Here is a 16,559-nt window from a genome sequence, read left to right as displayed (position 1 = left end):
ACAAGTGAACAAAAAATGGGTAATTAATCAATTTATTCAACCAAATTCATACTAGCATACCACCGATGTTTTAAAAATCGGTTTGAACCGATTGGACCGAAAATCGGGGAATGGAGCAGTTTAACTATCACCGGTTTTATGTCTATTTCTGAACCGGTCGGTTTTCACAAAAATCCGGTTGAACCGGTTCAATTAAACCGGTTAAATTGAATAAAAACACATGGAATCGAAACCTTTTGCATAATAAATTTTGGTAGTTTTTTCACATTTCTTAAAAAATTTATGAATAAAAACACATGATAAATACTATGAAGTTTTTTGATGCATTTATATTTATCTAGGACTTTATTTTCTTTTTAATACACATGGATTGACGTAAAACTTATTGTTATGAGTTATTTTAATCTATTTAGAATGATCTACAACTTGTTTTCATGTGTATTTTAATGTTTGAACATGTGGGCATCATATTCTCGATTTGTGTATATAGGTATGTGTATGAAAATACGGAAAAAGATGAAAATTATAGAAATCAGTTTACTCAGCGGTCGAACCGGTTAAACTGGAAACCGCTCACCATTCCGATTCAACTAAAAAACCGTTTTTAAAACATTGCATACCACATGTGGGCATAAAGGGGGTATAAATGTTTTATTCTACAAAATCATAACATGAAAGGGTTTTAGAGAAAAAAAAACCTAACATATTTTCATCAAATGTTTAAAAAAACCACTATATTATTTTTTAGTGCATTAAAACCCTTATATTTTCTAAAATTCTTAAATAATGTTTTCTAACCTTAGAAAAACCTAATCTATTTTCATGGAAGGATTAAAAAAAACCCTTATATTATTCTTTTTAGTGCATTTAACCCATCATATTTTAAAATTTTTTTTTTTTAAATAATGAATTGTAACTATCAAAACGTTCAGAATAGATTAACTACCATTTTTGGCTATCAAGGATTTACCGAGTTTAATGCTTTAAATGATACATTTTAAAAAATAAAAGGGTTTTAACATACAAAATAATAATTATAGTGGTTTTTTTTAAGATTTTGATGAAAATATGTTGGATTTTTATATGGTTTTCCCAGGGTTTTATTGTACATAATCGGAAAATAAGATGGTTTTTCTGAACAAAAAATAACTTAATAATTTCTCCAAGCATTAGAGGATAATAGGTTGGGTTTTTCTGATATCAAAATGTTACGTAACCGGCTATCAAAGGTTTTCCGGTTACGAAACATTAGTTTATGCATGATCGACAAATAAAATGGTTTTATCGTACACAAAAATAATATAATGGTTTTTTCGAGCATCAGTGGATAATATGTTGAGTTTTTCTAAGGTTTTCCCATATTTCTATTTATAAATATATGTATATAATTTTTAACAAATTATAATTAACTTATTAGTTTAGATACGTTTTTGTATGTAAATCATTATCATTTTAAAGTCATAAATTTAAATAATTTGTATAAAATATTTGAATTATCAATTCAAATATAAAGAGAAAAGGTTAACTTAAATAGAAATGTCAAGTAAACTTAAGAGAAAATCCAAATATTATTTTGTCAATAACCAAAAATTATAAATTGTCATGTTAATGCAAAACCTAAGTTGTAATCCCAAATTAACTAAAAATATTTTTATAATCATTAAGTGCTTCCAAATAAATAGATTAAAAATGACTTACAACAAACTTAAAAATATTATATAAAAAATTATATTGCTACCTTTAAAAACATAAAACAATGTTTGATATTTTAAATAATTACAATGATATAAATTCGAATGTTATATATATATATATATATATATATATATATATATATATATATATATATATATATATATATATATATATATATAATGACAACAACTATAAATAACATTAAAGCATATATTATATTTAATTTTGTTCATGAGTAACTTGCAGGTATATGCGATTGAAACGATTGAGATTATATAGTTTTGACTTATGTGTGTATAACACCCGTTTTGCAGAACGGATCGGTTAAAGAATTGATGGAGTGTAGATATGATTTTTTGGGAAAACTACATGCCATGGTGTAACGCCTGTGTTTCTGAGCTTGCCATTTGTAGCAATATAATAGTCTACGTTAACCTTTGTAACTAAATTTGAAATAATAAAAATGTATTATTTGTGAATTATGTGAATTATGTGATTTATGTGTTTATTTTCTTGATTTTTATAATTTAATGAATTAAGAATAAAATAAGCGTCAAAATTAAAGTGTGAGATAAGCCCGATATCTTTGCATAAAGTTGTAGTGGTCGAAACAAGGATTCCGGAGATATAAGGAATGCCAGAATCCGAGTTATAACGAAGAAGTTATGACCTGTCAAAGTTTCGCGACAGAACCGGCACGACGCCGAGTGACGTAAAATATGAATTTAAGATAGAGCGATATTTAGCCTTAGCGGTATAAACGAAAGTTGTAGATTTCGTTAAACCGAGAGCGTGCATAAAAGGAACGCCCAAATCTAACTTCGTATGAAGAAGTTATGATTTTTCTAAGTTTCGACTTAGCAGTATGCAGCCCGAATACTCGATTTGAGATCGAGCGGTTTTTAGCCGAAACAATCTAAATGAGAATCGAAGATCTCGTTGTTAGTAGCGAAGCGATGAAAAGATAGGCGAAAACGGACGTCGGACGAAGAAGTTATGATTTTATAACGAAGTTTTCCTGTCCCGGCCTACTAAAAATAAATAATAAAAAATAAAGTCAAAATTAGCCGACGGAGTCTAAACAAAAGTTGTAGAGCGTAGTCTCACCTACGCGTGGATATAAAGAACGTCGAAAACAGAGCTCGTATGCGAAAGTTACGGAATTTAGAAGTTTGATGAGTCAAATTACGCCCAGCGTAATTTGAGTACGCCCCGCGTACTCAGACGGATGCAAGTTGCCTGACCAATACTCGAGTGCCACAGATCGACGCATGCAGTGACGTCAAAGTACGCCCCGCGTAACCAAGTTATGCCCCGCGTACTGAGTACGCCCTGCGTAATTTGAGATTACGCCCCGCGTAATCCCAAACCCTCAGCCTATAAATAGAACTCGAAATCAGCCATTTTCTTTTGTTCAAACTCTTCCCTCTCTCTAAGTTTTGACTCGATTTGCATGCCAATCATATCCCGAAGCCCTGGTATCATTCCCAAGCCCCGAAGCAAGATCCGAAGCCTCGAGGATCCCGAAGAGATTTATTCCCGAGCCGAAGCCTGCCTGCAAGGAGTTCGATTTTGGTGAAGATCTTCCAGATCTATCGAAGTATACTATTTCTATAAGCCGTAGTGATGTCGGATCATCTTTTGATCAGGTGAGTGTATAGTCCCTTTCAATACGCGATATTATACAAGTAATCGTTAAATGTATATAAGAATACGGGAAGTGAGTGTGTAGTTACCTTCTTCCAACACATTATTATAAAGTATTTTATATAAAATACGTGCTATGTGTATATATTTTGTTGTTATATGTGTGAATGTATATTCACTCTCTTCTATCTCATAGATCTGAGTTATTCTCTATGAAATACGTGTTATGTGTGTGTGTCTCATCTATTATGTGGAATATGTATTGATTAAAGCATACTATACAGGTTTTAAACTATGTATAAAAATGTATATTTTTATCTACTAATATGCTGGGTAGAACATGGGTAGATAGTTGGTGTGTAATAAACAAATGAGAGGCCTCGATATTGTTTTGATTTAGTCATCTAGCGGAGTTTAGATGACGACCACAGAATTTTCTAGACAGTCCTGTGGAACACTAGCAGGCTCGCCACCTGTAGGTGTTAATGAACTTGGGTGTTCATTCGCTGTACTCCATCCCCCCCCCCCCCCCGGTTGCCTTATTTGACATATATTGCCGGGAAACCCCCGAATGCATGTGTTGTCGCCCCGATGAAATATTCTTAGACTAGGTCCCTTGTGTTAGTTATTTTAGGGACATAAAGTGAGAATAATGGGAATGGGTAATTGGGTTATCGTTGGTTGATGAAAAATTAATTTAATTATTTATTGTGGGTTGAAAACCCTATATGCTCACTAGGCTCCCAAGCCTGGCCCACTCAGTTTCTTTGTATTACAGGAAGTGGCGCGAGGGCATAAGATGGATAATCATCAAGTTGTTTTTGTTTACAAGTCTGTATATGTATATATTTGTTGAATGACTTGTAATGTTTATCGTTTATGCTTTATGGTCTGTATCGGAACATGACATCCCGAGTTTTGGTTGTATAATAAAAATACATTTCTTTATGAAATGCTTTGGTAAATATTATTTTATCATACTTTGTTTTTGGGAACAAATTCCGCATCTCTTTTAAAATCAAAAGGATTTACTCTGAAATTATTTTAAAAAACATAAATAAAACCGGTCTTTTCTGGCCGTGATTTTGGGGATGTCACACATGGTGTGATAAGTTGATGGCCACGACGTGACATGACAATTTAATGGAGGTCTCGTCTGGCTTGGTTGTCACGACGTGGTAAGTGGATAGCCACAACGTGGCAGCTGTTACAGCCTAAGCCCATGATTTTTAAGGTTTCCTTCCATATTTAAGGACCTTAACTTTAGGGTTAGGTAATTCTCTTCAACCTTCACCGTTCTATCTCGAAACCCTATCCCCCTTAAGGGTTCTTGCGGTGTTCTTGGCCACTTGAAGGTTCATTTCAGTGGAGCTTGAAGATCAAGTTGTTTGTAAAGTGTTTTGGTGAAGAGCTCAAGTGTAGATCTAGCAAAGTGATTTCATTTCTAGACCATTGTAAGTATAAAACTTCCAATTTTACTTATAGTTTGCTAGATTTAGCTTATGGTCAATTTTTATGCTTTCGGTCCCTTTTTGGTGGTGTGCTTGGAAAGTTAGTAGCTTGATCTTGTCCTTGGAGCCATGCATGTTTTGTGAAGGATTTATGCCATTTTGGACTTAGTATTTTAGATCTTTCTTTGGGGGTGAGGTCCTAATGGATAAAGTTGGAAACTTTATCTATTAAGTCTTTAAAAATGACTAGATATAAAGTTTTGGGCTTAGATCTGTAAGGATTAAGCTATTAATGGAGAAAGGAGAGTTCTGACAGCAACCATGACATGACTGAGGGCTCACAACGTGGTAGAATGCTGATTCGTGATTGTGTTGTCCTGACATTCCCACGAAGTAGCCAAGGAGGGCTCACGATGCGGCGATGTCCCGCATGTCATCTATTTTGTTTTGTCATGCCCACGACGTGGCCAAGAGGTCTCCACGTCGTGGTGGTTGTTGACTTTGTTGACCGTTGACTTTTTTTGACTTAGTTTATCGTTGAATTTTGACCAATTTGACTTGGGGTAAGACTTGGATGAGTTGTATTGTTGATTGAGAATTTATCTCTTTTGGTGTTAGTCGGTTCACAAGATTGAGCAGTGCAAGGTGTAAGAGTGTTGTTGTGCTTCTCTGGTTCTTCAATTCAGGTGAGTTTCTCACTATGAACCATATTCCATTGTATATCCTTTATATGGTAGGATAGAGGTAATGTTAGAGTAAAAGTATGCTAATTGACTAGGATAAGTCCTTGTTATACGTGTGTAGTATATGATACTTAGTGTCATGGTTTGTTAGACCAGTAGGGTCTTGCCCGTTGTATGATACTGTTAGGAGTTATGTTTGGTTTGGGTAACCGGGGAAGGCCAGTTATCAGGATTATGTATGATTTACCAACAAAGGACTTAATTGAGAAGTGGTTAACGACAAGGTAATAAGGGAAGGTTGGTTGTCAAAGGAATGTAATATGCTAGTTTATGTTATATGATTGTGTGGTAATGATAACTTTGGTTATATGTAGTTTAAGTTGGATAGCCTGAGAACTACTGGTCCAATGCCTTATTGCGATGTTCTTGTCTGATTGTTCGTACTCGGGTGGATCAACTGTTCGACTGTCTATCTGATCCATGACTACATATAACCTTATATATTATATGAAAGACCAATCAAATTCGAAAAAGCAGGTGTTACATAAGGACTGGTCTCGGTTTGGTATTAGGTAGCTTGTGTTACTCATTATGTTGTTGAGCTTCTGTTATTTAGTTCATGTGATTTTTCTCACCGTGTTACTTATATCATATGTTGTATGTGAGTTGCTAATAGCTCGGGGTTGCTGATAATCCAATATGTTGTATGTGAGCTGCTAATAGTTCGGGGTTGCTGATAAGCCAATTTTTCGTATGTGAGATGCTGATAGCTTAGGGTTGCTGATAACACAAATTATTGTATTTGAGTTGTTGATAACTCAAGACTACTGATAGTCTATAGGGTTGTTGATAATCCATAATTGTAATATATGTTTTGTTTTGTTGTGTTATATGTGATACTTTTGGGAACTCTCTAAGCTTTGTGCTTAAATTTATGGATTAAACATTTTTCAGGTAGTCCAAATGATCGTGGGAATGCCAAGACGTGACTGTACACACACATCATCAATTTTATGATTGGAGATTTCGCTACACCTTTCTTTATGACTATAATTTTAGATTATGTTTATGGACAAATGATTTTGACTTGAATATATCTTCATGAAATTGGGTGTTTATTTTGATTTAAAAATGAAAAAATTATTCTGAAAATCAAAATGTTACTAATTTTAAAATGATAAAGAAATAAAAGAAAATAACAAAATAAATTATTAAAGAATAAAATAGCCATTTCATGTCAATAGAGACTAAACGTGCAAGAAAAAAAAATTACAAACAATCCAAATTAATTTTTAAAAATATATACTAAATATGCATTTTGGTACATGCACGAATGACAAATTGTGCAATTTACCCTAATAAGAATCGACAAAAATAGGTTTGATAATTTTCCTTTAAAAATTACTCATTTTAATCCCAATTATAAGTAGGTTTTAACATTTTAATGTTTGAATATTTTATTGTAAACTAGACGAATGCCCGCGCGTTGCGCAGAAGCGTCTACATAGTTGAAATATTTACAAATATATGTTTTTTTAAATATAACAATAATGTTGTTGTTAAATTTGATATAATAATTTGTATACTAAGATGATATAATATGTTGATTATTTTAAATTATATGATAATATATACATTTATTAAAACTGCATAATCTCAATCTTTTGAATGACCTCTACCTGCGGATTACTCATGAATAAAATTAAATATAATATATGATTTAATGTTATTTATAGTTTTTGTTATTGTTAATTAATTTTTTAAAATTTATTTGCTTAACGTTTTAATTTTTATCATTGTAATTATTTAAATCATCAAACAATTTTTTTATTTTATTTTAAAGGTAACAATATAATCATTTATATAAAGTTATTTTTAAATATTGTTATTGTAAGTTATTTTATGCTATTTATTTGAAAACTTTTAACGAGTATAAAAATATTTTTAGGGAATATTTTAGTTAAATTCATATTACAATTTTGATTTTGCATTTAGCAGTATAATTTATCACTTTTAACTATTCACAAAATATTTTTCTGGTTTTTTAAGTGGAACTGAGATTTATATTGACGTTGACCCTATAATGTTTTATTTAAGTTAAGAATTTAAGTATTTTGTCCAAACTGTTCAAAAGTTGTAGCTTTAAACTGATAATGGTTTACATACAACAACATATTAAATCTAATAAATTAAGTATAATATGTTAAAAGTTAAAGACATAACTTTATAAGTAAAAATAAAAATATTATTTTAATATTGAAATTTAGTTTATTTATGATTACACTTTAGGTTTGATATTTATTTAACCTTATTAACCAACTTATAATCATTATTAGAAAGACACTATAATTTATCACTTTTAATTATTTACAAAATATTTTTTTAGGTTGTTTAAGTTGAACTAAAATTTATATTTAAGTTGATCCTGTAAGGTTATATTTAAATTAACAATTTAAATATTTTATGCAAATTGTTCCAAAGTTGTAGCTTTAAAATGATAATGATTTACATACAACAACATATTAGACGTAATAAATTAAGTATAATATGTTAAAAGTTAAAAACATAACTTTATAAGTAGAAGAAAATATATTATTTTTAATATTGAAATTTAGTTTATATATGATTACACTTTAGGTTTTATATTTATTTAACCTTATTAACCAACTTATAATCATTATTAGAAAAAAAAATTGAAAAGTCATGGGAGTTTCAAATGAATGTGGTGAAAGGAAAAATGAATGGGAGTTTCAAATGAATGTGGTGAAAGGAAAAATGTTTCCTTTATAAGTATATAATGATAATGATAATGATGGGTAAATGGTGATTCGTCGTTCCATCAATAATCCAGCTCGGATATATTTCTTTCGTAGAATGTATTATAATAGTTTTGGCATTTTTTACTTTAAAAACTCTCTTATGTTTATTTATTTATTTATTCCATATGAATTCATGTCGTTCAATCTCGAAAAGTTTATTGGTTTGGTTTTTCCTTTTATTCCTATAAAAATTTCGGTGTTTAACCTTAATGGTGTTTTTGAAAAACTTATTTACTCAATCGGTGTAATTTTAAACTTATTTACCAAAATAGGGTTATTTGGTTATTTAGTAAAAAAGAAAAAAAAACACGGTGCCCCTAACTGAACGTCATTCTTGTTGGAACGATTAAAAGACGACGCGACAACACCCATCTCCCGCCAAACTTTCATCTCCGACGTAAACACAGGCGACGGCTCCACTCCAGCCGGAAATTCAATCACAGGTTCGATTTTTGAACCACAATCTTCCATCAGTTCGATTTTTTAACAAGTTTACTTCGATTCTATTGCACCTTAGGGTTCGATTTGGTGTATTTAATTAGTTACAAGTCAGGTAGTGTGTGATAGTTTATTCAACCTTACCGTTCTTAACTCTACTTCAACCCTTTGCTTTTGCATTCTAATTTTCTAAGCATTGTGAGGTCAACTCTTTAATTTCGATTTTCAAAGCATTGTGATTTATTGATATTTATTCAATGTATGATTCACTTGGTCTTTCTTTACAATTTCATTATGTAGGTGTACCATATTGACTCGTCGAATGAGACAAAATGAAATTCCTCAAGACATACCATCGTTTAGGTGGACCAATACTTACTTGTGAATGGAACAATTGGACACCGAACTGTGTTTTGCTTGAACATTAGTTTTGAATAAAACATCCACCGGTGTAAATCTTGCAAAAAAAGGATTATCAAATTCATAGTAAATTGCCCTTTTGTAACTTGCTAGATGAATGCGTGCACAAAGACAGGAGTTACTAAAAGGTCAAAATCTAATTCAGGCATTGATTTTCACGGTGTTCTTGTGGGTTTGGAAGTCACGCGTTCTTCAACTCTACAAAACAAAAGCATTCAAGTTACTTTATTCAATTGGATTAAATTTAAAGCTAAAAAGTTTGGAAATATATATTGGTTTGCTTGGTGCATTAACCCTTGTACTCCATGCTCTTTGTGGGGATGCCTTTGGATTTAAATTCTCATGCAAGGGTTTTCGATTTTTGTTTAAAACTCGATGTAGTTTTCAAGCCATTGGTGAAAATTAACATTCATAACAGTAAAAATTAATGAAACAATTAGAGTTATTAGTGTTTGTAAAAAAATTTGATAAAGTTATAGTAAAAAGTAAAAAAATGTAAAAATAAAAAAAACAGTAAAAATAAAATAAAAGCTAAATGTTAAGAAAATATAAATTTCTAAAACTATACATATTTTGTAAATATTTTTAAAACTATACCTAGATGGTAAATAAAATTTTCAAATACACTTATTTGATCAAAAACTCAAGTTGGTTTCGATTGGCTTTCATCAGTGTTTTAAAACGCTTTCCCATAAAGGGTTTAGTTTATTCAAATCCAATATATTTAGTAGTTTGATTTTCCTTATTTCTCCATAAAAAGGGTTGTCTTGGTTCGATCGCATTAAATTTAGTGTTTCGACTTTCTTTCTTTGTCTATAAAAGTCAAGTGATGATATTAGATAGTATTTAGCATATTGTTTAGATTAGGGTAATCTTCATATTATCTTGATATAGTTTCTTTACTTTAGTATTAGAGTATATAAGGTTTTCAGGATGTACTCTATAAATACCTTTAACATTAATGAGAATGGACATATATAATTATTCCAGATATTATATACTCTTTCATGATATCAAATCATTAGGTTAAAACTACAAATTCACTGACCACCACCTCTAACGACCTTCTCTGGCCGTTGTCGGAGGTTCCTTTTATAGTTGTCTATGTCTTCCCTTACCACTACTTTACCTACCTCTTCTCTCTGTATTTCTGGAGACATTACACCATTAATCACCATCATCTTTCTCATATGTCTCCATTCACAGCGAGGTAGCCTCAAATCGGGGTTTGCAACGGATTTCCAACATATATGTCCATAGTTGATGAGTTTGAAAAAAATATGTATGTTGTTGATGTTGTTTTTTCTTCTCTCTCTCTCTCTCTCCCTCCCTCCCTCTCTCTCTCTCTCTTATTTGTTTGTTACCTGAGTATCGACATAACATCTAGATCGTCGGTACCCTTTCTATTTTTTATATCGATCTCTTCTCTTCTTTTATGATTCTTTCTTTTCTTTCTCTATCATAACAATCAAACTCTTATATTTTCTTTTTCTCTTCTTACGTATCTTTCTTTCTTTTCTTTTCTCTTACATCATAATTTTTTTCTATCCAATAATTCAAAGGCATCATCAATTCAAAGCATCAACGCATTCAAATTCAAATTCAAGACTCAATCAAGTCAAATCAAGCATAGTTCAAAGATCTACAAGGTAATTACCATTTGAAGATTTCAAAGACAATACGAGCATTTGTCTTGCTCCCTCTCCAACTATGTAAGATGTATCTGATAGTATTTATCATATTTTTTATATCATGATAATTTTCTTTATCTTCATATAGTTTCCTTTTTTTTTTTGTATTAGAGTTACAGAAGGTTTCCGATTTGTACTTTATAAATAGCTTTGAGATAATAAGAATGGACACACAAAATTATTACAAATATTATACACTCTTTCATACTTGGTATTTCTGAGTTTCGAACTCTTTACTTACAAAGAGTTATATTGGTTCAAGCCTGATAACTTTAGTGGTTTAACTTTATGTCTTTTACCATACAAGTGTTAGTGATTTTAGTGTTATCAATATATTTTGGTGTATTATTAATAATAAGATAGGTTGAACTCAAATTACTAACCGAGATAGGATTTAAGGGGTGCACACTCGGAGTGATAAATGTGAACTCGAGAATACAGGGGGTTCGGAGGTAGCACTCATGGTGGGGGTCTAGGGGCAGCTCCCCTAACAGGGTCTAAAGGGCAGAGCCCCTAAACGGATTTCTATGTCGAGTATGACTCTAGCCATGCATTTTCCCACCAAAACCATTAGTGATATCATAATGATGTCCTGAGTTGGTTATGTCTTAATAACCACCGATTTTTGGCATCAAAAGGAGGCAACATCCTTTTAACTACAATCCCTCCAGTATAAGAACTTTTCTCTGGTTCCGGAAAAAGTGTTGGAACTTACATACATGATATCATACATTGAATTGTTCTATCTCTTAAGAACAAAAAAACAAGGTATTTCCTATGTTTCTGATTTAGAAGTGGCCTGACTTCCAAATTGAAATTCTTTGGATTATTCCAGAATTGATTTCGTGATACCCCAGGCTATAGGGTCGAAATCACAGATTTTGGAAAGTGATTGCAATCATGATCCAATAAATATCCAAGTATATTGATATTCTTAAGACCCCAAAATTCTAACAAAAAGGGTTGACGATATATGGGTTAACAATTGGTATATACTTTTTAGGAAAACTTGACGAAGAATTGAAGACTATGAATGAAATAAAAGCTTTGTTTCATTGGGATTATCTTTATTGGAGTTGTTACATCACGCAAAGCAAACCACTATTTTGAAAGAAATTATAGTTATTGTGAAGAAATTTAAAGGTTTACTAGAATTAAAGATGAAAAGTTAAGTTGAAGATGAGTTCGTGTTAGACCATGATTACTTGAGTTGTTGGTTGTTGAAAAACCAGGCCATGTGTTTGAAGAATATTAAAGATGCCGAGAAGATTTTAAGAGCTTTATTAAGTGATAAGCCACTTACTATTTGCAAGATGGGAAATTGAAATAATTTGAAGACCAGTGATAAAAGAGTTAGCTAGCTCCTTATATATTTATTTAGAAGACAAACTACATGGAGTTTGTTTGAAAGAAATGAGGTCAATAATGTATATGTAATCATTTTTATTATAGGTTATATATCCTTCTCATATTGGCCCATGTTGCTTAAAAGAATTTGATTGGTCTGACTTGTTGAGACGAAAAAGGTTAAAGTTGATTTTGAAAGAGGAAATGATAATTGTTGCTAGTAAGGGTGATAACTATTTGGTCTGGAACAAAAAATCCCGTAAACCAAATCGAATTGAAATTGATTTCATACCAAACCATATTTGAATTTTGTTTTTGGTTTGAGTTTGAATCTCATAAATTTTAGACCAAACCAAACCGACAATTCGAATTGAATTAATTAATTTATTAAAAATTATATCTTATATTTTATATATTAAATAATCAATATAAAGTGAAAGATATTTTAGCCCTTTTACCAATTTAGGGTTTTCACTGTTCCGTTTTCACAGCTCAAAACCCTCTCGATTTCACGATTCACACGCACACTCACTTTTCGTTTTCATTTTCATCTACGAATCATAGAAACTTTAGATCTTTATGTTTGAACATCTGTAATTTATGTTTGGAAAATTATAACATTAGTTTTTTTTTAGAAATATATTGTTTCCTCGGTTTCCAAACCGAATTCAATTAGTCTAGGGAGATCTAAATTCTATTTGGTTTAACTTTTGAATTGGACAGAAAAAAAATCCAGACCGAAAAAACCAAAATATCCATAAACCAAACCGCACCTCTAATTGCTAGAACGGGGATCGTAGGATTAATAAGATGGGCTTTGGCCAAGAATGGAATTGATCCATTTAAGTCCTAGAGGGCTGGAGGATAGAAAGCATCACCTATCACTTTACTAGACGAATTCCATCTAATATTTTTTTTCCTTACCATTCTAAGAGCATTCACAACGGGGAGTTTAATGGAAGAGTTGAATGAGGTGTCATGGTTATTTGTCATTCAATGGATACAACTCCACTATTAAGAAATGTCACCTTGACATTCAATGGATTTGGAGTTCAATGACCATTGAACTCTTCAATAGGAAAAAAGAAAGTCTTTAAATCTTTAAATTAATATTTTTTAATATGTTCCATTAAACTTGTAGAGTTTAATGCATTGTAGGATAAAAATGAATAAATTTGTATGGAATATTAAATAATGATGTGGCACTCCATTAAACACTATAGAGTTCAATGCATTATGGATGACCTATGGAAGCTACCGAAGCCATGAAGATAGGGTCACCGCAATTGTGGGAGAGTATTTTGATATATTTAATACAATTTTATTAACATAAATAAGTTTTGTAAGTTGTTTTTTGGTTTCTTATCATATATCCCGTAACTAACAAATCGTGAGCAAAAAGCTTATTAAAAGAAGTTTCAGGTGGATGCTCTAGTCTAATTAAGCATCAGGTATCGGTTCTATCATTCCCACTGTCGGTTCTACTTCTACACCATCACCATAGATAGATATTGCACACTGCTGCATATATGTTTCTATAAATAGACTTCATCACCCTCACATATATATTGCATACCAAGCAACGAAAAGGAAAACGGTTAATGGAGCTTCTGTTTTTAGCTCTCTCCGCCGTTATTTTCTTCTTCTTCCTCCTCCATGGCATCGACCACCACCGTAGAAGGAGACTACCGCCAGGCCCAGCTGGCCTCCCAATCATCGGAAACCTCCTTGACATTGGACCACAACCCCATGAGTCCCTAGCCAAGCTTTCCAAGAAACATGGTCCACTTATGACAATCCGATTGGGCAGCATCACCACCGTGGTGGCGTCCACACCCGATGCTGCTAGAGAAATCCTCCAACACAATGATGAGGCCTGTTCTGGCCGGATTATCCCAGACGCCGTCACCGCCTTGGACAACCATGACGCGGCGGTGATTTGGATTCCAGCCAACCACCAGTGGCGGACGATCAGAAAAGCGCTCAAGACGTACTTCACCAACCATCTAAAACTTGACATCGTTCGTGACCTTCGCCAGAACGTGATGGAGGGGATGTTAGATTTCCTTTGGGAGGCAGGGCGGAAGAAGGCAGCTGTGGACATCGGAAAGCTGGCATTCGCGGTGGCGCTCAACCAGATGTCAAACACATGCCTTTCACGGAATCTGACTAGCTATGAATCTGATGATATCGGGGGGTTTAATACGGCAGTGAAGACATTGATGGAGGTGGACGGGAGGTTTAACATCGCAGACATATTTCCGGTGCTGAAGCCGTTAGACCCGCAGGACATACGACGGCAGGCAAAAGCAGCTTATGACTGGTTCGATCAGGTTACAGAAGGTTTCATTAGAGAAAGGTTAAAACATCGACAGTCGAATAAGCTGTCGAGGTTTGGTGATACCTTGGATTCATTGCTGGACTACAGTCAAGATCATGAAGCCGACTTCAATCTCACACACATCAAGATTTTACTTGTGGTAAAATTAATGCTTTCTTCTATACCCTATTTTTCATTTAAAAAAAAATGACATAATCCTAAATAAAGCAGAACTTGTCTTGGATAAAATTGGCTGATTAAAATAGTTATTAATATTTCGTATTATAAATAGAAATTAATTAATTAAAAAATCAGATAGTTGTCATGATCAATTGTTAAATGCCTTGCATGCAAAGCAATAACAAAGATCGACTTGGCTTCTAATTAAACAGAATTAAGCTCATGTCCTGAAATGATCTTAAATATAAATTTTGACCTTTTAAGTTTTTTATTGTACTGTTTGATTTCGTAAAGCTATTTTACAACCAAGATTTACATAATCAAATCTTCAACAAAAATCTTTAAGATCTTATAAACTCTTTCATTAAATGAAAGAACTTCAATTTGAGATTAAAAAAAATGCTTTTGAACAAAATGATTTACGAAACGACTACTCCAAAAACTATGAAGAACTCTCTCTATAAACTCTTTCAAAACTTGAACAAGTTTAAAGAACTACGATGAGTAAACACAATATGTTGTTAAATTACATACAGGATATATTTATAGCTGGAACAGAAACGAATTCAAGTACAACAGCATGGGCTATGACTGAGCTGCTACTTAACCCTCATATGTTCTCAAGACTTCGTGAAGAAGTCTCCACAATAGTGGGAGAAGATGGAAAAATTCAAGAAGCCAAAATCTTGGATTTGCCATATTTGCAAGCTGTAATCAAAGAGACTTTACGACTTCATTTACCTGTACCTTTACTAGTACCTCATAAAACTGAAACCGAAGTTAAACTCGGTGAATATATAATACCAAAAAATACACGAATTCTTGTGAACGCATGGTCAATGGCACGTGACCCGATGTATTGGGAAAACCCGTTGACATTCAACCCAGAAAGGTTCTTCGAAAATGAGCAGATTGAGTATAAGGGCCAACACTTCAAATTTATACCATTTGGATCAGGCCGAAGAATGTGTCCTGGAATATCATTTGCTCATAGGGTGGTGAGCTTAACTGTGGCATCATTTGTGTATCATTTTGATTGGAAGCTGCCTCATGCTATAGAAGAAATGGACATGAACACTGTTTTTGGACTTACATTGCTTCGGGCAACACCTCTAGTTGCTATCCCTTTACCCATCAAATTGGGCACATAATATCGTGAAGTTTAAGTGTGTATGAAGTTGTTAATGAATGAATGATATAAGTTTTAAGCAGTTTATGTAATTTTTAGCTTTTAATCCTCCATATCGTGTTTCATTACAGAAAAATATTGAATTGCTGCCAGCAATTTAGCAGCTAGAATTGGAAATGTCATAGCTACGAAGGTCGAAGGGATAGTGTTAGACCCATTACGACATATGTAGATTAATTCATGATGGTTCTTTTGATTTAATTGATACTAGATGTGAGACCCATGTATTATATAAGTTTATTTAAAAAAATTAAATATAGAATTTTAACAATTTGAAAAGTTTAAATTTAAAAGAAAAACTAAGAAAATTTTTGAATTATTAAAATTAATGAGGCTTTAATTTATTGAAGGCATTACATATATAAATCATTTCTAATAAATATCTTACATATATATTATCTTACATATTAAATGCGAAATTTTAATTTAATCAAATTAAAAATACAATAAAATGATAAGTGGAAAATAGAAAATTTAAAAATTCTAAAAAAATAACATGTGTCCAAATGAATAAGAAGAGGACATGTGGCAAAAAGTTCTTTATTTATTATGAATGATGATGATGATGATGATGATTATGATTATTTAAATGTAGTTGCTAAAATTAAATAAATTAATTGTTGATTTGATATTTTTTTTTAAAAAATATTGATATTGCGATGGTGTAAAAATAGTTAGA

At 32.1% G+C, this 16,559-nt stretch overlaps 1 protein-coding gene across 1 annotated transcript; it reads left to right on the top strand.

The window, feature by feature from the left end:
- Positions 1–13,748: 13,748 nt before the first annotated feature.
- On the top strand, positions 13,749–15,902 carry LOC145091388 (geraniol 8-hydroxylase-like). The gene is made up of 2 exons (XM_079029088.1): positions 13,749–14,671; positions 15,228–15,902. The coding sequence occupies exons 1-2, from the start codon at positions 13,793–13,795 to the stop codon at positions 15,840–15,842; spliced, it is 1,494 nt and encodes a 497-aa protein (XP_078885214.1). The 5' UTR covers positions 13,749–13,792; the 3' UTR covers positions 15,843–15,902.
- Positions 15,903–16,559: the final 657 nt, after the last annotated feature.

Source organism: Lactuca serriola, chromosome 3, assembly GCF_051521515.1.
Source record: "Lactuca serriola cultivar US96UC23 chromosome 3, Lser_US96UC23_V15, whole genome shotgun sequence".
In the NCBI taxonomy this organism is placed as follows: Eukaryota; Viridiplantae; Streptophyta; class Magnoliopsida; order Asterales; family Asteraceae; genus Lactuca; species Lactuca serriola.
The sequence above is the reverse complement of the archived record's forward strand: the minus strand, read 5'-3'. Positions and strand labels throughout refer to the sequence as shown.